This window comes from Choloepus didactylus, chromosome X (assembly GCF_015220235.1).
Source record: "Choloepus didactylus isolate mChoDid1 chromosome X, mChoDid1.pri, whole genome shotgun sequence".
Classification (NCBI taxonomy): Eukaryota; Metazoa; Chordata; class Mammalia; order Pilosa; family Megalonychidae; genus Choloepus; species Choloepus didactylus.
Genome location: NC_051334.1, coordinates 30,590,249 through 30,616,756, shown reverse-complemented (window position 1 = coordinate 30,616,756; position 26,508 = coordinate 30,590,249). Strand labels below are relative to the sequence as shown.

General features: G+C 39.3%; 2 protein-coding genes across 17 annotated transcripts in view; one reads left to right on the top strand and one right to left on the bottom strand.

The window, feature by feature from the left end:
* The window catches only part of DMD (dystrophin), a 2,178,366-nt gene that overhangs the window by 2,033,685 nt on the left and 118,173 nt on the right, over positions 1-26,508 (top strand). For all 15 annotated transcript variants that reach the window (XM_037821041.1, XM_037821045.1, XM_037821047.1 and 12 more), the window contains 3 exons: positions 11,886-12,087; positions 14,619-14,704; positions 16,853-17,010. In XM_037821041.1, coding sequence (XP_037676969.1) covers positions 11,886-12,087; positions 14,619-14,704; positions 16,853-17,010 — 446 coding nt within the window. The remainder of the gene's footprint in view (positions 1-11,885; positions 12,088-14,618; positions 14,705-16,852; positions 17,011-26,508) is intronic.
* On the bottom strand, positions 5,093-7,007 carry LOC119522607 (nucleosome assembly protein 1-like 1). Of its 2 annotated transcripts, none has more exons than XM_037821060.1 (2): positions 5,888-7,007; positions 5,093-5,186 (listed from the first exon to the last, which is right to left on the bottom strand). In XM_037821060.1, the coding sequence occupies exon 1, from the start codon at positions 6,878-6,880 to the stop codon at positions 5,894-5,896; it is 987 nt and encodes a 328-aa protein (XP_037676988.1). In that variant the 5' UTR covers positions 6,881-7,007; the 3' UTR covers positions 5,093-5,186; positions 5,888-5,893. The 2 variants fall into 2 exon arrangements, with proteins under 2 accessions (XP_037676988.1, XP_037676987.1); XM_037821059.1 differs by having other exon boundaries at positions 5,094-5,186; positions 5,858-7,007.

Here is a 26,508-nt window from a genome sequence, read left to right as displayed (position 1 = left end):
GGATAAGGGGTAGTCAAGGAAGACACTCAGGTATTTGGCTTGGGCTACCAGGTGAATGGTAGAGTTGCCTATTAGAGTTAGACATAAATCTGTGGCACTTAGGAGAAATATAGGAACCATATTTAGGAACCATCAGCCTGTAGATGCTGTTGGTAGACATGGCTAGGATGAGATGGCTCAGGGAGGGTGTAGAGAGAGAAGAAAAGAGGATTCAGGGAAAGAGGAAGAGCAGCCTACAAAGGGGACTGCAAAGGAATGACCAGAAGGGAAGAAGGAAAATCCCAAGAGAGTCTAGTGACTCCTACTGCATGGGAAGAAAGGAGGAGGGATCTGTCATCAGGGTCAGATGTTGCTGGAGGTCAGGATAAAATTGGGAAAAGTTCCCAGTGGATTTAGCAACAAGAAGGGCCTTAGTAACTTTGGTGAAACATTAGAGGCATGGTGGAGGTGGTGCCGTGGGCTTAAAAGTGAACCAAAAGTGGGGAAGTAGAGACAGTTGGTATGGACCATTCTTGGAGAAATAAAAGTTGTGAAGGGGAGGGAAGGGTGGTAACTAGCTAGAAGGGGCTGAAAAGTTAATGGATTGTACATGTATGTAAGTTGAGAGACACAGGACGTTTAAATGAATATGAGAAGAAGAAAGGGAGAAATGGGAATTACTGGCTCAGAAGGAGATTTAAAAAAAAGGGAGTTCTCAGAGGATAGGGGCAGGTGAACCAGAGCCCAAGAGGAGGAAGGGACATCTTTCTCCTACTGCAGTGGGTGGGGCAGAGGAATGGATCTGTGCAGGTCCGTGTAACTTCAGACACTGATGGCAGGAAGGTGAGGGATGCCCAGCTCAAGGCAGCTGTTTTCTGTTTGAAGTTGGAGGAGGAGAATTCCTGTGCTGCAAGTAAGGGAAGAAGGTGAGAAAGTCGAGGTTGGAATGACCTTTGTGGAGAACTGGAGGGAGTACCAATTTGGGTACTGGAGCAGCATCCTGGAGCCCAGCACCAGTGTTCTAGAGCAGCACCACTCTTCAGGGGTGTGTATTTCTCCAGGCACCCCTGGCTCTCAGGAGCTAGCTGGTTCTGCCCCAGAGCAGGGATTTTGCCAACGGGTGAGAACAACAGAGCAAGGACAGCTAGGCAAGAAAAGTGAAGATTTGGGCAAGAGAGGAGCTAAAATAATGTCTGTCAAGTCCATGTTGGTAGGAGAAAGTATGAATTCAGGTGAAAGCTGAAAGGACTTGGAAGGATCAGGAGACTAACTTCTCATGGAGGGAGAGGAAGAAGTAGCGTAGAAGTAACTGGAAGGCCAGGAGGTTGTGGTCAGAGAGTAGAAAAGCTGAACTGTATTTCAAAGGTGGAACAGTTACAGGTGATTAGATTATGACCATTTGAGTGGGTGGCAGAGGTGGAGTAGATGTGAATATCCATGGAGATGAAAGAGGAAGTTAAGGTACTGAGAGGATAGAGTAATGTATAAGTTGTCCATGTCAATGTCAGAATCATCCAGATTGGGGACCAGAATTGGAGAAGAGTGAAGGTCCTCTGAACCCTGGCTGCCAAGTCTGCAGGAATGAAGGGGTCTGACCAAGCGGTCTGCGGAGGCTAGCAAGAAGATGGTTGAAGAAGGTCACTGGAGGGTGGTTCTTACACAGCCATGAAAAGAAATGCTCTGGAAGTGAGATTTTTGGGGAGGAGAGAGTAGGCCTTTCCTCTCCATCTTAGTATCCCCAATGCTTGCACAAAGCCTGGCCCAAACTAGGGTGCAATATGTTTTCATGAAATGAGTGCATGAAAGAAATTAAATTTAGGCCTCCATTTCCTTATAGCTTATAGTCGGAAGCTATCATTTTTTCAGCTATATAGCTTCCAAGTTTAAGTGGTTTTAAAGGGCTCCCATGCGTAGGAATTCCTTAGGGATCTTTTAAGGTACCATAGCTGGAAAGGGTCACCATGGGGTGGGATGAAGAAGGAGCTGGGTGAAGAAAAGCTTCTACCTCTTTTTCTTCTCCTAGCCCTGCCCCATCCCAGATGTGCCCCTTTCTTTTGAAAAAGGGGTATTTTTGAATTATGCTAGGATATTCCTGCGAAAGCCTAAATGTTCAAAAGAGATGATCAGCTGCTCCAGGTTATACTGTGAAAAAGCCTAGTAACAGACTAAATGGAAAATCTTACAGTAACAATCCCTTTCCATAATGTACCTCTCAACTCTGGGTTTCAACATTATTCAAGTCTCAAGTTAAAACATCATTCTGTTTACATAGTTTCTTATTGTCTATCATTTCAATTTCTATTAACCTTTTAGATGAACATTGGGAAAATGGAGAATTTGATACTATAAATATTTTTTTAATCATTCAAGGTTATAACCTTAGAATAAAGTTAAGCTCAGAATGCAGAATGATTTAAAATTTCACTTTTAAATAGATTTTAAATTCTCAGCACTTCCTTTCTGAGCATGACTTTTCTCATAGTTGAAAGAGATTCAGGTATAGCACCATAAGGATGTTTTTATCTAAATTAAGTGCTGGATTCACAAGAATGCTAGGAGGGTGCCATGCATGGTATGAAAATAGAATGAATAGTTCACCACTCCTTTTATTATTAAAGACATGTGCGGTCACATTACTTACCAACTCTTCAATAGATGATTTAAGAATTTCCTCTTAATTTTATATTTGCTTAGGTTTATCTTTCAGCCTTTCGTCATTCCCATGCCTGCAAAGCCATGATAAAGAGCTGTTGTCTGTGGTACCAGCAAATAAAACTTGCCCTGGCTAGCTTTTTCTACTGAAGGCCACTTCTGCTAACTCTTACTTTAAGGAAAATTAATGATGTTATCTCAGTGATTTCCTGATGCCAGTGAAGAGTTTGAATTACAGAAGCCTTCGAAAATATGCAGTACTACCTCTATTAAACACTTGATCGTATTTTTTTCACTTCACTATCAAAGCTTCACTATCGCTGAAAACGGAATAACTCAGTTCACCATTTAAGTCAGGAGCATCACCATTGGCCTATAATGTCCCCAGTTTGTAATCAGTTGAATGTTGCGTGACTCCGTATTTCCTTTCAACTCGTGAATGAAACTTAAACTTGATAGAAAAGCAGAGACAAAGAGAAAATCTTGGGAAGAAGGATTAATAAGCTAGTTCATATGGCCGATACCCCATTTAAAGTTAAGAAGGAGATTATCAAAGCTTTTTTCTCTCCTTCTGTAGTTCTGATGACACCCCATAGGTGTGTGACTTCTAAAATTAAAAATGTAGCCAATTTCTAAGAGCAGAAAAAAACACAATGCACTTAACAAAGCAAGTATATTTAGTTTATTAGTGTGTGGTAGATTGGCAAGAGCCCAAACCTTCAGGCTAAATATATTGCAGTTGATAGATGTGACAAATACTCCACAAGCAACAAGAAATAGAGAATGGTTTGCCTCAGTTCAGCAACTGAATCACACATTATAGAGAATTTGTACAGCCTGGAGTTGTCTGAATGAAGTCACAGCTGCCGGACTTGCTCTCACTACAACAAACCAGGTAGAAAATATGCTCCCTTCTTGGTAAATGCACCTCATCTTTTTTTTTTTTTTTTTTTTTTTTTATACAATAAAATCCAAATTTTATTAAGGATTTCAAATTACATTTTATTTTCAAATTTCTAGAATGAAATTGAGCCATTTTGGAATCAGAGAAAGGGCACAGATGAATACTGACATCCCTTGAAACTAACTTTATTAAGAAAACAATTCCTCTGCAAACCATCTGTCCCTTTTGTAACAAGATTAATTATTATCTACTACTTCACTTTGGCAATAGCTATTTCCTAAAGGAATAAAGGAAAAAAAAAAAGTAGTGGTTTTGCTACTTAAGTTTATTTTAAAATGGGATTCTATCTTTAGATTAAAAAAATGTGTAAGTTCAGTAAAAGCTATGAAGATGAGAGCTATGGGTGCAAGAAAAAAAAAAAAAACGCAACAAAACAAAACTCAGCACAGATGTCTAATCTAAGCAACCAAAACCAATTTGAAAATAAACAGGGAAAAAAAGGTGTTTTCATGGCATTTTCTTCCCTACAAGCTATTGCAATTGGTTAAGGATTTCCAGTAGTTAATTAAAATCTCAGGAGAGAAATAAGCAAAACTATACAACAGAAAAACGCATTCACATTATGAGACCTCAATACTAAAATTTCAAAAAGGAAACTTATAAGAATTAACCATTGTAATTTTATTAAGAGCAGGAACTCTTGGCCTTCCTTCCTCTAGACTGGTCCACTCTCACTGTCAAAGCTTTTAAGTTCATCACAAAACATTAACAGTAATTAGCCTGAGGTATTTAAAGTGCAGCTCTACTCTCAAATTTAATGGCAAGTTTTCTTTTCAAAAATGGTCTTATTTCCACTGCAGTCCCATGACTAAAAGCAGTTATTTACTACATTATGGTCATATAAAATACCTGAAAAATCAATCCTTGAACTTTTTGAAATAGTTGCTCATCCATTCATTTCTATTAAGATAGTAGCCACACAAAGACCTGTAAGAGTGCTGCCTGTCAAAATCCAGAACAGAGGTACTGTTTTCCAGTTTAGAATTATCAAACCCTGTTATAAGAAAGATGCTGAATTATCATATCTGTGGTATACTAAATAGGTCCAAATTTTTTAGCTTTCAATGAGACTGTGCAAACATTTCACAAAATTGAACTTAGTATGCCTCAACATTATCTGTGAGGTAGTTAAGTAAACAGTATTACCCATTTTAATACATAGTGAACAGAAGAATGGGTATATGACATACTCATACTTGCAATAAGAATAAATCAGAGACTTGTGGCCTCCTCTAGTTTTAAACCAAAGGAAATGAAATTTAACTTTTTGATCCTTCTTCTAAACAAGTACATCATTTAAAGTTTTGTCTTTTTTTGAAACAAACTTATTAGATGTGGGACCATCTTCCAAAGTTGGCACCCTTTTCTTCAATATGGTAAACTGGCCACAACCTAGTTCATATGGTGAACTAGGCCTCTGCCTCTACCTAAATTAATACAAAATTAAGACATTATCTTGGAAAACTAAAATTGTACTTGACATTTTTATTTTAGGCTGCAAAAACAAGCAAGCAAACAAACAACGAAAAACTTGAAATAGGCTTGTCAAATGATGTAAATTCATCCTTTCCAGGGAAGCAGAAGGTAGACCCTACCACAAAGAAAAAATGCTTAATTAATGGAGTTTAAATTTTAAAAGTGCAGTTAAATCTAAATTGTATTTAGATTTGAATTTAGGTTTTATTCACCTCCCTGTGATAGCCAATAAAGTATGAATTCAATTTCCTCATGAAGAAGTCATTTAAAATACGAAAATCTATAAATAATCTGATAGTTATCAGGTGTGATCTTACTGGAAATTCTTAATCATATACTTGGTTTGCCAAGTGTAAAAAAAAACCAAACTTCTCTTTTAGTGTACGTCACTGCATTTCTATAACAAAGTAATGAAAGGCACAGCTAATGCAAAGAGACTTAAACGCATTCAATTACTGGCTGAAAAAATACTTTGGTTCTTCAGGAAAAAATCTACAAAGTAACAAATATTTCATTTAACAGTTGTTAAATTTCATAGCTGTACTTTAATGGTTACATGACAAAAACACTCCACAAAAACCGAACTATGTAAGTAATTAATGAGCATGCTTGAGAGAGTGTGCATTCAACATATCTGGCAGAAAAATTATAGTTAAAAGGCTAGGTAGAACAAATTGGTCTTTAAAAATATTAGTTCCTTTCCTTAAAAAAAAAAAGTTACCAAATCTACAAGAAAATACAAAACATAAGGCTGTAAGTAAATAATAGTTGTGTTTAGGCTATTACAGTGCAGGTTATCCTCAAGGCCACACACATCCTGCTTCACTGCTGCTTGCACTCTGCTGGATTTTGTTCCTTCTTGGGGTCATAGTCTGCATCATTTTCCTCGTCTCCTTCTTCTTCCCCTTCCTCATCTGCTTCTTCACCTTCTTCATCATAATCATCATCATCATCTTCAATAGCTTCTCCAGTAAAGTATAACACTGATCTTGGGATTATACGCTCACGTAAAAAGTGGCCAATCTCAAAGTCTGCAGCAAGGATAGCTTCAGCATCATCATCCAGATCTCCACTCTCAGGAACTTCAGGAGGAGCAAAAAAATTAAAGAAAGAGTCATTGGAGACAGTTTTAGTCACAGTACGAACTGTCCCACGTCCCTTGTGTTTCTGCTTCTTTTTAATGGTTTTCAAAGTGACATTCTTTCCTTTTTTCCAATCTATCTGACACCCTGTACAACCCATAATTTCTGGTCCATCAAAAGAAAAGGGATCAGAATCATCTGGTTCTGACCTCATCCTATATGTCTTTGTCAACACTTCATTTGTGAAATACTCATTGGGTTCAAAGTGAAATTCTAAGACAAAACTCATAGGCTGACCAGCATCGGAGAACTTCACTTTAATATCCTTCAAGTGCTTCAGAATAGGTTCATCATGTTCCTGAACCATATCACTGAGCAAGTCAACATTCTTAAAAACAGTCAACCAAAATTCAGGAATTCCTTTGGGGTCTTCTTTTTCTTCATCCTTTTTCTCTTCTTCTATCTTGGCCTTTTCTTTCAGCTCCTCCGAAATTTCATCTTCCTCATCTGGTTTCCATTCACATTCTTCTTCTGTAGGTTCATAAATTGCATTGATGATCTCAAATCGCTTATCAAATAGAGGCTGATAGAGAACAGCGTACTTTCTTTCAAGATCATGAACTTCCTCATAGAATTTGGCTTCTATCTGTGCACATTTAACTTGAAGGTTTTTGAGGGCATTCACTCGTCTTTTAACTACCCTAGGCAAGTTGTCAATGTCTGCCATGTTGTAAGAACTCCAAGTATCGGCAGCTAGTACGGGGAGCCAGGCGGCCGGAGCTGCGCAGGCAGTGACTCAGGACGGCAGCGGCAGCGGGAGGAGCAGGAGGCGGCGCCGAGAGGAGATGGCGCTAAAAAAGCACCTCATCTTTTGATAGTGTGCTAAGGGTGGCATTAGACAGGGTTCGGTTGCTAAAGAAGACTCGCAGGACCCACAATAACATGGCTTACAAATCTACGGTTTATTGCAGGAAAAGGCTACAATAAGGCAATAGAACTAAGATCAGGTATGGACCACAACAGCAGGCTTCCCCAAGCAAGGGGTCTGACGAGGCCAGTATAATTATTTTGTCCTACCCCCCCCCAAAAAAAAAAAAAACTTTTCCCATATACCATGTATTGCTTGTCACATAGCCTAGAGGCCATGTCTCTATTGTTTCAGCACTCAAAACATCTTGAGGAGATAGCCAGAACTCATCTTCTCAGCTTACGTGGTTTAACACCTATGGCGGGGGTTCCACAACAGGGCCAAGTCCTGTTCTAAATGTGTCTAATACCCAGGCGTCGCACACTAGGGAAAGAATAGTAGGCTGACAGTCGTGGTGCAGAAGCTGTTAAAAGAGGACCTCATCAGTTCTGTTCTCCAGTTAACATTTTCAGCAGCTTACCATCCTTATCCTTTCCCCCACAGAATTGGATGCCCTTGAAGTGCTCTGTTGGCACTAGGAGGTGTTTTTCACCTGTCTCTCTTTTCTCATTAAAAGCAAATTCTACCTAGCCAGGTATTCCTAGTCCAGCTCCTAATTTTTCTAAGGCTTCTTTATTTCAAGTGACCCAGCACTGTTTGACCCACAAGGCATGTTGTTGCCATTGAGTACTAACATTTTTAATATAATTAGGAAATAAATGTGAGGTTCAAAAATGTTGCGTCTCCCAGACTAAGATCATATGAATAGTAACCACTCTTCAGTGGATTTTGGTTTGGTTATTTTATAGAAATCTCCATGACCATCCACATCGAATTTCTGGCTTTTCAATCTCAGGAAAGTACGGCCATCAAATTAAACTTAACTCTTCCTCAGTAATCCGTCCCTCCACCCTCCTTAGGGCTTTCCATACATAAAAACAAGGCAAATAACTATTCTTTTTTTACATATAATGCTATGACAGAGGAGACACACAGCATATTGCCTCTACCATCTACCCAATACTTTTCTTAAAGCGTCATCATCAAAATGAATGGCTACATGTTCATTCAGATGAATAAATAAGTGTTCTCCAGATTTAACTGGGTAGATACTCCCACAGGGCACTTACCAACACAGGGCCTTGGTACCAGATGTATCCCGTGAAGCAAGAACTAGAAGATATATTAATATTGCTTGATACAGTAGTAGCCACAGTCAGAACTCCCATCTCTGCATCCAGTCTCTTCAGTAGGTTGGCCAGTCATCCTGCTCACTTCTTTGCTCTTCAAAAAGAGGAGGAGGCTTTGACAGAGTCCTTTGCTCCAAGGGGCATCTGAGTAAAAGCGAAAGGAGCATATTATTCTCTTATTTTAAGTCTCTATCTAGGCACCAACGTTATGTTAGATTTTCCCTTTTGTAATACCCATTTGGTGATTTCCTTCCCCTCAGCAACAATCTCACCTTTCTTCCTTTATCATTAATATTAAGCCAAACCTTCCTTCCCACCCCCCACCCTCAGATGGGCTTTGGGTTCTGCCATTGGGCCAGTCCATATTTAACTGGTAGCAAGGTTAAATGCATCAGGGCTTCTCCTTCAGTCTGTTCCCAGTGGTAAGTGGTCAAATTGGTTCAGTACAGAGAAATGGGGCTATCCTGTCCACTAGGCAAGAGAACATTTGTGACAGTCAGTCCCAATTAGGGGAGGTGCGGGGCAGGAGTAAACCATTCCATCAATCCTTCTGGAATTCTTGCAGTTCAAACTAATAGACACAGTAACTTGTTTTGGAATTTTACTGGTCTTTGAGACTCTTAGTTGTAGCCCCAGTCCAAACACTCCAGGTCCAGCATTAAGAAAGAAAATTGTGGTGAAGTAGGGAACACCTGTGTGTAAGTTCCCCCATTGAATTATCTTTTTAGTTGTAACTCATCTCAAAGGTGTAGCCCATTTATCAAAAGTGATAGTTGCTTGGGTTCCTTTGGTTAGATCTCCACCTGCCAGCCCTGCCCAAGAGGGTAAAACTCAACCAAAGGAGATTCTGAGCTTTTGCTAACAATGAAAGCAGCAACCAAGGAATTGAATTTTTAGTAGACCTGCCAGTTTGCAGTTACCTTCTAATCCATTTTGTTAGCTTCTGAGATTCAGGTTCTGTTCACTTCCAGATTCCACTAGAAAGCTTTATTATCAGTAACCAAGTTCAATGCCTTGTGCTACTTCACACCAAGGGTAGCCTAGCAAGCAGCATCAGCAGTTTCTTTTCAACCCTTTTATCAAAAACTCATCTCTTTTTTTCCTCCCTAAATAATGCCTTAGCCATATTTTTAGTTAAAAATGAGTCAGGGGTCTTCTAAACAATCTCATTCTGCCACTAACAGCACCAGTTAGGCAGGGTTCAGTTGTTAAAGACAACTCACAGTACCCAAATGGCAGTGCTTACAAATCTACAGTTTGTTGAAGGAAAAGGATACACTAGCAACAGCATTAAAAGCAGGACATGCACCACAGCCCAGGGTCCAGAGGGGCAGGGAGAGAGCTCCAATTGCCCTCCCTCTGTAAGGGCTGCCATCAGGATGTGCTTTCATTCTCGGATCAAGAACAACTGATGTGAGCATAATAACCTTGGAAACAAAAGAGCACAAACGGGTCTTGGCCAGGGTTTTTATATATATATATCGCCTGCTGGTAACCTAGACCTAGTTTTCTACCTAGCCAGCCCAAACATCCTCTGCCTTCCACGGGTCCCCCTAAGACCAGGTGAAAATTGTCAATGACACTATTAGCAGTAAATAGTTGTGATAACCTGTAACCCATAGCTACATGTCAACACAGCAAGTCACTTCTTTTCATTGCCTTGAAAAGAAGGCAATGAATTGGCTCTGTGCTGTGTAGGTATTTTAGCAAAACACCTGATGGCAACTCCAGGCCCTCTGGAATTAACCCTCACAGCATAGATAGCCACATCGAAGTGCATGGACTCTTGCTGTGCACAGATTTGCTTAGAAAGTTCTTCAGCTTTAAGCGCAAGCTGCCTGTACAACAGTGTGATGTCAACAATTGTCTCCTCTTTTCACAAGTGCCTTCTGCTGCCTGGGCAAGGAAAGTCAGCCAACACGCAGCAGTTCCTCCACCATTACCGCCCCCATCCCCCTTCTGTAATTATCAACGCAGTGGCATCCAGGTTGATGCACTGGATGAGCTTGGAGCTGTGAGGGTGCCATGGGCCTTGTTTTCGCCACTAATCAGCTTTTCAGTACTTCTTTTTTCTTCCACAGCTATCAACTCTGCCTTCCCTTCCCTCTTGTGCTCTTGCCTGCTCACATTATTATTTATCTATTCTTTATTCTTTTACCTACCTGACTCCCTCAAGTCATCTCCCAAGTAAGGTTACTTTCTGCCCCTTTAAACACATCCCTGGCTTCCATGAGGAAAGGGCTTTTCTTATCTTTAGAGTATTTTTAAGCAAAAGGAGAGGGACCTTTACTTCCCTAGGATGACTGCTAGTCCAGGGTGTTTTAGGGAAGCTGGTACGTGGAAACCCATAGCTTCACTCACTGGGATGAAAGACAAATAGCTCCTGCTTCCACCATCAGGTCTCTTCCATGCTGCCAGGGAGCCTCTCAAACGTTTCTGTTTTCCTTTTTCAAAAGAGAAAGACATACACTACATAGCTATTAGCCTACAAAGGTATTAACCACTATTTTTGTTCTCTTTTTCTTAGTATTTAATCACAAGTAGCCACAAATAACTAGTAAAATACATTAAAGCCTTAAATATGCATCAGTTCATTATTGGGAAATCCTCTTACTGAGGGGGAAGGATCTGTGTTTATCTGAAGTTGCATTTATAATTGTATTACCCTCTCCCCCCAAGTGCATGAAAGATTTGCTTAATTACCATTGATCCCTGGTCTCAAAGGACTGAGAATTCAGACCAGAGCGTAGGTGTTAAAGGTGTTATGAAAGCAATGCGGTTGCATTTCCAATTTGGCTAATAAATTGGCTTTAGAGGAAAGCATCTTTCCACAACACTTGGGAGTAAAGCTTGCAATTTGCTGATGTCGGACAGGATTGAAGTTTCACTTTTGTTAAATATTTGTCTTTCAGCAAATGATTAAATACCATCTCGAGATCAGTGGAATTCTTCCCCCTTTCCTCCTCAGCCTTATGAAGTTCTTAGAGGACTTGAAAAGTACGTTGTAAAATACAATTTGAAGGTGAAAGGAGAAATAAATGAGCCTTGGGTCTGATAGGTGGATAGATGATGCAGTTATTCTAGTAAATTTTAGTGAGGTTGATTTTTTGTTTGTTTGTTTAGCTAATGTTAAGGTAGCAGAGAGGGATTCCTAGGTGAGTTAGTGATAGTTCAAGAAAAACACTTACTGATTATAAATGTATAGCTGGAACCCTGTCTGTACAGATTGATTTAACTGACTTTCTCTAATACTAATACAAGAAAGTATTGTCATGATTTCTTGCAAAATCTTCAGTATCTTTTTTTTTTCTTTTAGGTAGAAATGGCTCTGTTCACATAGAACACAATAGGTCCCCTTTACTCTCAAGTATTCCCCCATGCTTGAGGAAAGGGAACTGTCTCTTGGCCCACATCTTCCCCTTAGGCCAGTGAGATTTGGGAACAACTTCTGGGTCCTGAAAATTGGTCAAACTCATCAAACTTAGAGCTGAGGAATGAAAACAAAATACCATAAAAAGAAAGTGGGATTTGCGATATGAGATAACTCTACCAGGGTCTTCAAAGGAAAAGGAAGGATACTGAAAGGAGAATCCTTTCCCCTTTGAATCATTTGTGATGTTGTATGTATCTTACAGTGGATCTCTTGAGCCTGTCAGCTGCATGTGATGCCTTGGACCAGCACAACCTCAAGCAAAATGACCAGCCCATGGACATCCTGCAGATCATTAATTGCTTGACCACTATTTATGATCGCCTGGAGCAAGAGCACAACAATCTGGTCAACGTCCCTCTCTGCGTGGACATGTGTCTCAATTGGCTGCTGAATGTTTATGATACGTACGTATGGCAAGATTATTTTATGCTGTGTCACAGGACACTTGGTCTACAGTGGGGTGATGGTGTAATTAGCATTATCACAGGGCCCCAGTTTAGGAAAGTGGTTGTCAAGATGAAAGTTCCATGAAGCAGTGTGATCTAATGCTCTCCCTGTGATCAGTCATTGCTGAGTTTATCGGAGTTGCAAAATATTTTGATGAGCTAGAAGGTAAGAGCTAGAACATAGATTGCTCTCAGGTTAGAAAACAAACAAACAAAACCCTGAGATATTAATTTTTCAAATAGTAGAATTAGTCATTAGTAGAATAGAGCCTTGGTGTTGTCTCTTTCCAGCAAGCAGGCATCTTTTGGAATTCCTCCATCCATGTTAGGGGTCCCTCATTCTCACTGGCAGGAATGGCTGTGCTCCTGGAGATGCTGGCGTACCTGTCAGCAGATCTGAATAGTCTTAGCTGATATTCAGGAGAATTTTGCGGAAGATTATGAACTGATAAGCTAAACCAAACAAAAACAAAACCTTAATGCAGCAAACTCAGCTCCTCAAACCAAGGAAGTTTTTTAAAATGAGGTTTTAAGAAGCTGCAGTTTGACGCTTCCATTCATCACTGTCTTTTAGAGAGTAATTGCTTATTTCATTTAGATTGTACACAGAGGATATCCCCAGTTCTAATTTTTGTCTTGAGCTTAATGAAGACAATTGAGGGAGGTAGCAGAAGGATTTGGTCTTGATTTGGATTGAATCATTCTCGGACCTCAGAATTATTTCACTCCTCATTTCACATGTCGTCAAAAATGTATCTCCAATTGGGAAACTAGGAAGATTTTTCGAAAAGAGTAGCATATAGACAACTTGGCCTTCTGCCTTAGTTGTGGACTCCTACCACATCCCTGATTACAGTTTATACCTTTTTTTCTGTCATTTTGATAAGGTGTCACTTTTTAAATTCCAGAACCACTTAGCTATTCAATTTGTGGTAATTATCTACCAAGCCCTTGAACATGTTGGATTTTAATTGTGGAAGACATTTACATTTGCTTTGATAAGGGTTTGCATTCAGGTTTTCCCTCAAATATATTTTGGCACTCTTTTCTTGGCAGATGACGTATGAATGGATTCCGAATATATAACTTCCATCCTACTGGCCTGAAAATTATGGGCACACTTTTTTTTTTTTTAATTAAATTCAGTTTTATTGAGATATATTCATATACCATACAATCACCCATGGTGTACAATCAACTGTTCACTGTACCATCATACAGTTATGCATTCATCACCACAGTCTATTTCTGAACATTGTCCTTACATCAGAAAGAATCAGAATAAGAATAAAAAATAAAAGTAAAAAAGAATACCCAAATCATCCCCCCCACCCCACCCTATTTTTCATTTAGTTTTTGTACCCATTTTTGGACTCATTATGGGCACACTTTTAACTCCTTGAAGACCTGATTTACTGTTTGAAGTTTATTTGTTAAACTTTGTTCAATTCACATTTTTTAAGAAGGAAAAGATTTAAAAAAAAAAAAAACCTTCCAATGAAAGTAATTTTGTTAATGCATTAGAATCTGAGATTTCTGTTTGACCAATATTATTTAATAATTATATCAGTTGAAAGTCAAGCATATTTTTCCTTCACCAAAAAGAACCACCACTGGGACCTATCCTTGGCAGTTGCCAAGTGCTAGGTGGGAGAATTATTCTAAAATATTTTTTTGACCAATACCTAAGGTCCAGTTGCTTTCTGTAACAAAATAATAAAAAGCTGAAAATCAGTGAAGTCATTTTCTACAAAATGGGAAAGTTTTCATTCTTTTTTTTTTTTTTTTTCCATTTTTTCCTGTGGATAAAATAAGCCTTATTAATAAATTTATGTGGAATCTTTTATTTCAGCTTTCTCTATTTAAAGGAAAATGTTCATATATTAAACCCTTGATAAAGCTATAGGTTATTTTTAAATTGCTCTTCTAAAGCACCTATTTGAATGCTCTCTAATAGAGTGTATTTTTTCTTATGGATATAAGCGTTCATATTTTATGTTACGTGTCATGTGGCCTGAAGTGACTAATTTTCTTCTCACTAAGGGGCAATCTGATAAAAATCTGAAAAAGTGTTGAAGAGAGCAGAGCAGTTAGTTGCTGGCAGGTTTTTTGGGTTCAATAACCAAAGTAGGTCATTTGCTTCAGTCGTGCGTAGTAGTAATTCTTCTACTTACCGACTTAAACTCAGGTGCCTCTCCATAGATGAATAGAAGGATGATTTTTTCCCATTTTATGTAGAGCTCTCTTGCAGTTCAAGTAAAGGCTTTTAGGAATTGAAAACTTAGTAAATATTCATTAGCTGAGTGGGTCAACTTTTCATCGCATTCTAGGTCTTCAACCAAATGGATAATGAACTCAGAGTTCAATTGACGGTCTTAATAAAACAACGATCAATAGAATTTCTATGTTTTTTCCCCTTAACTAAGAAGTGTTTTCCCTTTACTAGTAAAGTGTCAATAATCGTTTTCTGGTTTGATTATTCATACTAGGGGGCGAACAGGGAGGATCCGTGTCCTGTCTTTTAAAACCGGCATCATTTCTCTGTGTAAAGCACATTTGGAAGACAAGTACAGATGTAAGTAGTGTATTAACTCTGTATTCTTTTATTAATGTTGGCTAACTACCCCAGTTCTAGAAGGGAAATGACATACTGTTCACATTTGACAGTGGGTTCTTCATGTAACTTGTAGAACTGCTTTTAGAGTGTCATAAAATTCCGTTTATGCCGTTCCTTGTCCCACATTAAATTGCAGGTATTTAAATAGGGAACTAGGTCTAACTTCCCCAGCCTGAGTATTATTTTACATTATTTTGACTGAGTCTGAATAAAACACATGCTCCTAGGGGATAAAGTCTGATTTCCTAACCCCTTTGTATAAGTCAGAAAAATAAATGTGAGGGTTTAATCCGTGCACTTGCCTAATCTTTGGACTCTTATTTAAAGAGTACTATCTGGCATTCATGTTCAAGAAATATTGTTTATTTTATAATCACCTTACTACTGCAAGTTGGTACTGACACATCGAATTCTGCCATGTGACTAACGTTTTATTATTTGAGAGACGGATAGCTTGCCATTTTGTAAAGGGTAAATGCCACCTTATAGAATTTCATTTTGATTAGCCATTGGGTTCTTCTGCTTAAAAACCATAAATCCAAATTAAAAGCAAATGCTAGAGGAGTGCTGGTCACGATGACTAAGCAACTCCACATTCCCACTGTGGAGGACCCCACTTGTTTCTCTCTTTTAAATGTTTGTAAGAAATCTTTTCAGTAGGAATATTAAATAAACCCAGCCTCTCTTGTCTTTTCTGTTTCCCCGCCAAGGCCTAGCCCCACAGGAATGAGGAGATGTGCTGAGCTTAAGGACAGGCAGGAGACAAAAAAGACTGAATTCCTCTAAAGCTATTTGGTGTCCTACTGCTCAGTTCCCCTCTAGGAGTAAGCTGCAAAATACACAGGCTCTTCTAGTTCTAACTTTTATGTCGTTTCCACTTGAGTTTTCTCATCCTAAGAACCAAATAAAATAACTAAACAGCTTTTGTTAACCATTTAAAGTGTATTTTGGATAAAATAGACTCTCTCTGTGGCTTTTCCACCTTTAAATATTGTAGTTACTTATTGTAAGTTAGCTTATAATCTAACTTTATCAAAAGTGTAGTACCAGCATTTCATAATACTAAAGTAAAACATCTAGGGAGCTCCGAGCTTGTGTTTTAAATAATTACTAAGAGCAAACATGTTTTGAGGTTGGTGAAACAAAAATATTAACTTCAAGCCTGGGATATTTAAAAATACTAATTCATTACTAAAGAGACGTGTATGTGTGTATCTGTGTTGGAGAGATGGTAAGAAGTATACATGTGTTAGTGACTTCAGTTTTGTTATTATCATCTTAGAAATCTCACAAAAATGATTTTTTAGAGCTTAAAGCGTGCTTATGGGTAGGAAAAGCTTTCTTGGGTTTACTATTTTTGGCAACTATTACTTGAATATATGGTATTGTTTGAGTGACTTATTTCTAAGCACAAAACATACATCTCCATTCATTCTTTCAGTCACATATACTGGGCACCTGCTATGTGCCAGTTACTCCTGTTCTCTCTTGATGCTGCTGACACACAGTTGACCAAGATATGGTCTCTGCCGTCACAGAGATGTCAGTCTCCAGCCAAAAAGACCAACACATAATCAATGACGGAGGGATGTGATAGGATCTAATTACATATATATATACAGCATCCCCTGGGAACACATACATGATGGGCTAGAATAGCTCAACTTATCTTATACCTCTGTAAAGAAATCACAATTTTTGGTACATTTTCCAACCTTTGATGTCCAAAGGGGATAGTTCTTTGGGCCAGTTTTATGGTTCTTAATGCTAAAATGTTTATTTTATGATAGTGGTTATATTCTTTGCCTAAAATATTTCCCAAAGAACGTGTTCTGGCTTAGGAAAAATGCTAAATGTAAACTCATGTTTCTTGCAGGGTTGACGTTTATTTAAAAGTTGTCCAGCTTCATATATACAGAGTGATGATTAACTTGGCCCATAAAAATAATCATGTCCAAATTAGCATACATTAGAAGTTGCCCCTCTCTTTGGGAATATCAGCTACTCTTGATTATAGATAATTGGAATTGAGTTGGATGTTAGGTTCTGCTAGCATCCACTTGGTGCTGTGTTTTGATCGTTGCAATTTTCTTCTTCCTTTTGTAGACCTTTTCAAGCAAATGGCAAGTTCAACGGGATTTTGTGACCAGCGCAGGCTGGGCCTCCTTCTGCATGATTCTATCCAAATCCCAAGACAGCTGGGTGAAGTTGCATCCTTTGGGGGCAGTAACATCGAGCCGAGTGTCAGGAGCTGCTTCCAATTTGTAAGATATTCACCTTCTTAAATGACATGTTTATTCTTTTGTATTTTAGAAAGTAATGATAAAAACCCCACAGATGTTTCTCACATGAGCTGTTCTGTAGGCAGGCAGTAGAGGGTGTTGAATATTTGAAACTTTTGTAAGCAGTGGCTTCTGGGACTGGGTTTTGGTACAGAGGACAGTGCAGAAGAAGCAAAAGAAATCCCCTTCCCCAGCAGTGATTCCTGGGTTAGTCAGGGAGGGAGGAGGGTCTGCAGTGGCTCTGGGAGGGAGGAAATGACTCTCTAGCCACAGAAAGCCTTCGTAAATAAGAAAGGGAACTTGGTAGGTGAGTCCCTTAGTAGTTGTGTTTTGTTTTGTTTTGTTTTTTTTTCTCTCCCAATTCTCTCATTATAGCTTCATTTTGTTTGACTGTTGGTAAATACTTAATACGGCTCTTCTTTTGAAAAAATGTACTTTTATTGCCTTGGACATTCTCTACTATTCAAAGGCCTGTATGGTGGCTCCCCATGGTCTTATAACAAAGGCTGAGGTGTGTATTATTTGCCGATGCCCATCACTAGCTACATGTTCTACCACTGTTGTCCGTTCTCTTTCTTTTGCTGCCAGCATCACTTTTTCTCTCCTCCCTTTTCCGTACCATAATCAGTGGCCCGGAACACACTCTTCTTCCCAAATACCCATTGATAGACATTTAGGTTGTTTCTACTTTTCGATAAGACAGATATCGCTGCAATGAACATCTTCCTGTATTTTAGCTCTTTTCTTTGATTGAATTTTTTTCTTGATGATAAATTCTCAGGAATGGGACTGCCAGCCTAAAGGATATAAATACATGTTGTAGGTTTTGATATATATTACCAGACGGCTTTTTGTCAAGGTTGTTTCTGTTTGTAATGCCACCAGCATTGAAGGAGTAAGACATTTGCGCTGCCACATTAGTCACAGTGTTCTTATGTGTTTCTTTGTTTGTTTTAAATGCTAAGAGCTGTTTTTCTAACACGGGGATTCTCAATCCATTCTATTCCACGAACAGTGGCCGAGACTTGCAAAATAGAACTAGCTGGAAAGCTAATTAGCCCTGTAGTCTTTGATCACAGACTCGGATGAAACTCGAGAAGGCTTCATGTGCAGAACACTGTGAATATTTAGATGTTTAAAGCAGTTTGAGTATTTATTTAACAGTTAAACTGGGCGAATTGACTAAATGCATGTATAATAAGCCCACTTATGTAGTATGGGATATAGTGTTTGGATTGTTTTGCCAAGATTATGGCAAATTAGCTCTAAATTTAAAATAAATGTGGAGAAATAAATGTATTTTTCTCCTCACATTCAAACCTTCTGTAATGTGAATAGGCTATCACTATCTCTAGTTTCATTCTTATTTTTTGCATGTTGCTGCATTCATATTTCTACTCCGGAGTGCAGATAATTGAGTAACTTTCATACAGTGAATATTAATAGCCAAAAATAATCTAGATTCATTTTGTGATTTTTTTAGGAATCCAATTATAAAACAACTTGCAATGATTTTTCTTCCCGTAATTGTTCTTGCTTTATTCAAGTTTCAGCTATCTTTTTAAGTCCTAGTGAAAAAGATACACATTCATTCATATATACATCACACACACATTCATATATACATCTATACACACACATACATGTGTGTGCTGTGACTTGGGTTGAGGGTAAGGCTCAGAACACAGAATTGTCAACCTCTGTTCAGCAGTGGTTCATGCTGCAGAGTAAATCCACCTATATTCAAGGCCGGCTGAAGCCATCGTATTCCATTACCCCAGTCTCCAGGTTCTTTGCAATATGTTTTGTGAGATTTGGGGAAAATCAGACAAGATATTGATAATGATAACTACAGGTGGTTTTTATTTTCTTCTCTATGCTATTTGGGATTTTCTGGATTTTCCTCTTTGAGCAGTTACAATTAGAAAACAAGAATCAGTAAGATGCTAACTTTTTGTTTTAGGGGAAAGGTCTTTTGTTTGATTCCTTTTCTTTGCCACTCTTAGACTTTCAGCCTTCTTATCATATGTGTAAGATTATTGTACTCTCTTCCTAGTGAGCTTCCACTACACACCCAAGCCCCAGCTGGTTTTAGGGAAGTGTATTCACCGTATGGCACCATCCTTACAAAGCCTCACTTTCTTTCCTTTGTCCACTGAATGAAATCCTGATTCCTCTATTTAACACTCAGAGGTTTCCTGATCTGGTTCCCATAACTGGCCACGGTCTCCTTTCACTACGTGGAACAGCTAGCTTTTCCCTACCATTTATACCTATCAAACTTATAAATCATATTGCTACTCTTGCTACTAATAATACTTCATCTTTGTTCACATGAATTCTCTCATTTAATCCTCACCAGTCCTTTCAGGAGAACAGAACAGGTAGGCTTGGGGATTTTGTTTGTTTTTATTAAGTGGATGAACAGCTTCAGCTGTGCCCCTGAAGTCCTTCAGCTGGTGGAAGAGTTTGATCCTTGGTCCAATGCCCTGCCCTCAATTTACCACCTCATTCCCAAATATGCACCTTTGGATACTGCTGCTCTCTAGCCCCCCAAGGTGAAATAACAGGCCTTTTTCCTGGGACCCTGCTGGAATAGGAGGTGCTGTACCAAAACATAGGAGAGACAAGAAGAAACTGAGTTCAAAGTATTGGCAAAACATCCGTTTGTATTTTTTTAGCAGAATGTTGTGTACATTCGGTATGCATGGAGGTAAGACAAGGTTTACAGGACTTGAGTTTGGGGAGCCTCTCATCCTTGTAGTAATTTGCAGTCAGTGTGAATAGATCTACTGTGAATGATTACTTCAGAATCTCCATCCTGGCAGGCTTTTCCTCCGCCAGGTGCTCTCATAGTCACCTTGCCTTTCACTATGCAGCCTGCAGGAAAATATGACGTTTGCTGTTGGGAAAAATAACAGGAGGGAAAACTCCCTCTGCCCTTTGCTTGAAGCGAGAGACCTTGGGAATGGAGCTGGACTGGTTCCTTCAACCTGCTTGTGCTCAGAAGCCGCCATTTCCACCAGCCTAGGGAAACAGCAATAAAATAATAAAGCTTCTCCCTCAACTGCATTCCTTGCAGCACAGAAATGTTGATTTCAGACTGTAGTTCTTTTTTGTTTTAAAAAAAATTACATTCAGTTTTATTGAGATGTATTCACATACCATACAAACATCCATGGTGTACAATCAGCTGTTCACGGTACCATCATATAGTTGTGCATTCATCACCCCAATCCATCTTTGAATGTTTTCCTCACACCAGAAAGAATGAGAATAAAAAATAAAAGTAAAAAAGAACACCCAAATCACCCCCCCACCCCACTCTATTTTTCATTTGGATTTTGTCCCCATTTTTCTACTCATCCATCCATACACTGGATAAAGGGAGAGTGATCCACAAAGTTTTCACAGTCACACTCAGACTGTAGTTCTTTTTATCTTCTTTGTTTTCTTGTCATCAACTGGAAAACTTACCCTTTTTTCCAAGTTGGTACAATTAAAAAAGTGTAGCTTCTGATTCAGATGGGGGCCTGGGCATGGCGGAAAGAGGTGCATTTTCACATGCAACACCTTCTGGATGATCTTTTGAAGGTTTCCTCAGCACATACCCCCCCCCCCCCCCCAACTAGCCACTTAAAAAGAGAAAAGGAAATCACCCATCAGAACCAAATAAAATGTTTTGCCTATTTAAATTCTGTGTAGATCTTTCAAGATTTCATCCATTAAGCCAGGAAATGAAGTCATATCTCTGGATATTTAAAAAGGAAATTCACTATAAATTTATGGTTTGGCAATGGTATCTTCACTGATACTATGTGAGGCAAAAGGATGTTTCTACTTTAATAGTGTACGATAGTCAACACATGAACTGGGAAACGGACTCATTTTGGTGGTAGGAGAAATAAAGTGTTGAAATTAGTTTGTTTTAGAAATACAGCTTTAGTTAATGCATCATCAGGTTGCTCCTCTTTCAGGCTCCATGGAAACAACCCTGCCGAGAGAGTAGATTGATCCTGATGACATTACTAACACCAAGGCTGCCCTGGCAATGGGTCACCCAGACTGCTCCAAGGGATCTCAGGGTTGGCCATGTCTCTCCTTTTTCACATGAGAACGCTGAGGCTCAGAGAGGCAGAATGAGTGTGCGCTGCATCCAGCAATTATATCCTGTCAGAACTAGACGTCAGGCCCAGGTCCCTCGTGTTCCAAATACTGGGCTGAGCTAATACAGTGTGAATGTGATCCCTTGTATGAATTTGAGGTTGTAATACGATGATGTGGATAAATGAACACCCCCCCACACCCGACAGACAGACAGACACACACACACACACACACACACACACACACACATATACGATGATGTGGATAAATGAACACCCCCCCACACCCGACAGACAGACAGACACAGACACACACACACACACACACACACACACATATATATATATCCCATGATCTGTTATTTAAAATACTCTTATCCCAATTGCAGGTGTCTAGTCTGCCTTCAAATGAACCCAAGTAATATTTCCTTTCAGGCAGGAAAACTTGACACTTTTAAGTGACCCTGAAAGAGAATCATGTATCCATAACTTGTCATTTGGCAGTGCCCTGAGAAGTGCTCCCACCTACCACCATCCCCATGATGGTCTGTGTAGTATTTTCTTCTGTAAACATTTTAAGGACTTTATTGTTTAGATAGACTCGAGTATGCGTCTGTGTAGTATTTTCTTCTGTAAACATTTTAAGGACTTTATTGTTTAGATAGAATCGAGTATGCCACCTTTATATTCAATATGCTTCACCTACAAGAGCTTGGGTGTCAAGATCTGTTTATTCTACATCTGTTTTCTGCCTCCTATTATTCATGCATTCGAAGTGGATAAGTTGCCTTTTCATCTGTCTTCTGAATTTTTATATTCATATGACAAAAATGAATATCATCTATACACAGTTGCTGTAATATAGAATGATATAGAAGTGAGGATAAATTATAACCTCAACTGTTGAGAACAAGTGGATGTTACTCTCATATAAATAATAAATCATTCCAGAATCTAAAGTAGTGACTGGCAGTATAGCAGAGTAGTTAAGCTTATAGCTGTGAAGTCTTGACTGCCTGATTTCAAATCCTGGCTCTGCTGTTTGCTAGGTGTATGATCAGCAGACCCAGCAAACCTTCCCAGGCCCCACACTCTTGGCTTGGTTGGAAAGATTAAATAAGCCAATATGGGCAAAGCGCTAAGAGCTATGGTTAGTACATAGTGGAGCTCTCCAAGTATTACCTATAGTTATCTAAAATGGATCATAACATGAGTCTGTCCCACCAAGATTAACAGTTCATCTTATCTATAACCAACCATCTGTGAATTCAGTTTTAAAGACTTGTGAGATTCTGTTTTATTTACGAATATTAAATGTCATGCCAAGACTGCATTTCCCATGCCAATTGACCACATTTAATATTTTCCATTCTTAAAATAACTCTTAAAAATCCTATTTTCCGTGTTTCCTTTGAATTTTTGTTCAGTAATATTCAATATATAGGCTCTTCAATTACATAGACATTTTTTTTCCACCTCCTTTGGACTAATGGATAACTAAGTACTTTGTAAGGGTTACTATAATTTGGTATTTATAAAAAGGAATAGACTGGAAGACAAGATGGCGGACTGGTGAGCTGTATGTTTTAGTTACTCCTCCAGGAAAGTAGGTAGAAAGCCAGGAACTGCATGGACTGGACACCACAGAGCAATCTGACTTTGGGCATACTTCATACAACACTCATGAAAACGTGGAACTGCTGAGATCAGCGAAATCTGTAAGTTTTTGTGGCCAGGGGACCCGCGCCCCTCCCTGCCAGGCTCAGTCCCGTGGGAGGAGGGGCTGTCAGCTCCGGGAAGGAGAAGGGAGAACTGCAGTGGAAGCCCTTATCGGAAACTCATTCTACTGATCCAAACTCCAATCATAGATAGACTGAGACCAGACACCAGAGAATCTGAGAGCAGCCAGCCCAGCAGAGAGGAGACAGGCATAGAAAAAAAACAACACGAAAAACTCCAAAATAAAAGCAGAGGATTTTTGGAGTTCTGGTGAACATAGAAAGGGGAAGGGCAGAGCTCAGGCCCTGAGGCGCATATGCAAATCCCGAAGAAAAGCTGATCTCTCTGCCCTGTGGACCTTTCCTTAATGGCCCTGGTTGCTTTGTCTCCTAGCATTTGAATAACCCATTAGATCTGTGAGGAGGGCCCTTTTTTTTTTTTTTTTTTAATCCTTTTTTCTTTTTCTAAAACAATTACTCTAAGAAGCCCAATACAGAAAGCTTCAAAGACTTGCAATTTGGGCAGGTCAAGTCAAGAGCAGAACTAAGAGAGCTCTGAGACAAAAGGCAATAATCCAGTGGCTGAGAAAATTCACTAAACACCACAACCTCCCAAGAAAAGGGGGGTGTCCGCTCACAGCCATCATCCTGGTGGACAGGAAACACTCCTGCCCATCGCCAGCCCCATAGCCCAGAGCTGCCCCAGACAACCCAGTGTGACGGAAGTGCTTCAAATAACAGGCACACACCACAAAACTGGGCGTGGACATTAGCCTTCCCTGCAACCTCAGCTGATTGTCCCAGAGTTGGGAAGGTGGAGCAGTGTGAATTAACAAAGCCCCATTCAGTCATCATTTCAGCAGACTGGGCGCCTCCCTACACAGCCCAGCAGCCCAGAACTGCCCTGGGGGGACGGCACTCACCTGTGACATAGCACAGTCATCCCTCAACACAGGACCCAGGGTGCACGGCCTGGAAGAGGGGCCCACTTGCAAGTCTCCGGAGCCATACGCCAATACCAAGGACTTGTGGGTCAGTGGCAGAGACAAACTGTGGCAGGACTGAACTGAAGGATTAGACTATTGCAGCAGCTTTAAAACTCTAGGATCACCAGGGAGATTTGATTGTTAGGGCCACCCCCACTCCCTGACTGCCCAGAAACACGCCCCATATACAGGGCAGGCAACACCAACTACACACGCAAGCTTGGTACACCAATTGGGCCCCACAAGACTCACTTCCCACTCACCAAAAAGGCTAAGCAGGGGAGAACTGGCTTGTGGAGAACAGGTGGCTCGTGGACGCCACCTGCTGGTTAGTTAAAGTGTACTCCACGAAGCTGTAGATCTGATAAATTAGAGATAAGGACTTCAATTGGTCTACAAATCCTAAAAGAACCCTATCAAGTTCAGCAAATGCCACGAGGCCAAAAACAACAGAAAATTCTAAAGCATATGAAAAAACCAGACGATATGGATAACCCAAGCCCAAGCACCCAAATCAAAAGACCAGAAGAGACACAGCACCTAGAGCAGCTACTCAAAGAACTAAAGATGAACAATGAGACCATAGTACGGGATACAAAGGAAATCAAGAAGACCCTAGAAGAGCATAAAGAAGACATTGCAAGACTAAATAAAAAAATGGATGATCTTATGGAAATTAAAGAAACTGTTGACCAAATTAAAAAGATTCTGGACACTCATAGTACAAGACTAGAGGAAGTTGAACAACGAATCAGTGACCTGGAAGATGACAGAATGGAAAATGAAAGCATAAAAGAAAGAATGGGGAAAAAAATTGAAAAAATCGAAATGGACCTCAGGGATATGATAGATCATATGAAACGTCCGAATATAAGACTCATTGGTGTCCCAGAAGGGGAAGAAAAGGGTAAAGGTCTAGGAAGAGTATTCAAAGAAATTGTTGGGGAAAACTTCCCAAATCTTCTAAACAACATAAATACACAAATCATAAATGCTCAGCGAACTCCAAATAGAATAAATCCAAATAAACCCACTCCGAGACATATACTGATCACACTGTCAAACACAGAAGAGAAGGAGCAAGTTCTGAAAGCAGCAAGAGAAAAGCAATTCACCACATACAAAGGAAACAGCATAAGACTAAGTAGTGACTACTCAGCAGCCACCATGGAGGCAAGAAGGCAGTGGCACGATATATTTAAAATTCTGCGTGAGAAAAATTTCCAACCAAGAATACTTTATCCAGCAAAGCTCTCCTTCAAATTTGAGGGAGAGCTTAAATTTTTCACAGACAAACAAATGCTGAGAGAATTTGCTAACAAGAGACCTGCCCTCCTGGAGATACTAAAGAGAGCCCTACAGACAGAGAAACAAAGAAAGGACAGAGAGACTTGGAGAAAGGTTCAGTACTAAAGAGATTCGGTATGGGTACAATAAAGGATATTAATAGAGAGAGGGGAAAAATATGACAAACATAAACCAAAGGATAAGATGGCTGATTCACGAAATGCCTTCACGGTTATAACGTTGAATGTAAATGGATTAAACTCCCCAATTAAAAGATATAGATTCGCAGAATGGATCAAAAAAAATGAACCATCAATATGTTGCATACAAGAGACTCATCTTAGACACAGGGACACAAAGAAACTGAAAGTGAAAGGATGGAAAAAAAATATTTCATGCAAGCTACAGCCAAAAGAAAGCAGGTGTAGCAATATTAATCTCAGATAAAATAGACTTCAAATGCAGGGATGTTTTGAGAGACAAAGAAGGCCACTACATACTAATAAAAGGGGCAATTCAGCAAGAAGAAATAACAATCGTAAATGTCTATGCACCCAATCAAGGTACCACAAAATACATGAGAGAAACACTGGCAAAACTAAAGGAAGCAATTGATGTTTCCACAATAATTGTGGGAGACTTCAACACATCACTCTCTCATATAGATAGATCAACCAGACAGAAGACCAATAAGGAAATTGAAAACCTAAACAATCTGATAAATGAATTAGATTTAACAGACATATACAGGACATTACATCCCAAATCACCAGGATACACATACTTTTCTAGTGCTCATGGAACTTTCTCCAGAATAGATCATATGCTGGGACATAAAACAAGCCTCAATAAATTTAAAAAGATTGAAATTATTCAAAGCACATTCTCTGACCACAATGGAATACAATTAGAAGTCAATAACCATCAGAGACTTAGAAAATTCACAAATACCTGGAGGTTAAACAACACACTCCTAAACAATCAGTGGGTTAAAGAAGAAATGGCAAGAAAAATTGCTAAATATATAGAGATGAATGAAAATGAGAACACAACATACCAAAACCTATGGGATGCAGCAAAAGCAGTGCTAAGGGGGAAATTTATAGCACTAAACGCATATATTAAAAAGGAAGAAAGAGCCAAAATCAAAGAACTAATGGATCAACTGAAGAAGCTAGAAAATGAACAGCAAACCAATCCTAAACCAAGTAGAAGAAAAGAAATAACAAGGATTAAAGCAGAAATAAATGACATAGAGAACAAAAAAACAATAGAGAGGATAAATATCACCAAAAGTTGGTTCTTTGAGAAGATCAACAAGATTGACAAGCCCCTAGCTAGACTGACAAAATCAAAAAGAGAGAAGACCCGTATAAACAAAAT

Bases quoted from the DNA above. Each gene is read 5' to 3' on its own strand.
- LOC119522607 (XM_037821060.1), bottom strand. From the start codon at position 6,880: ATGGCAGACATTGACAACTTGCCTAGGGTAGTTAAAAGACGAGTGAAT.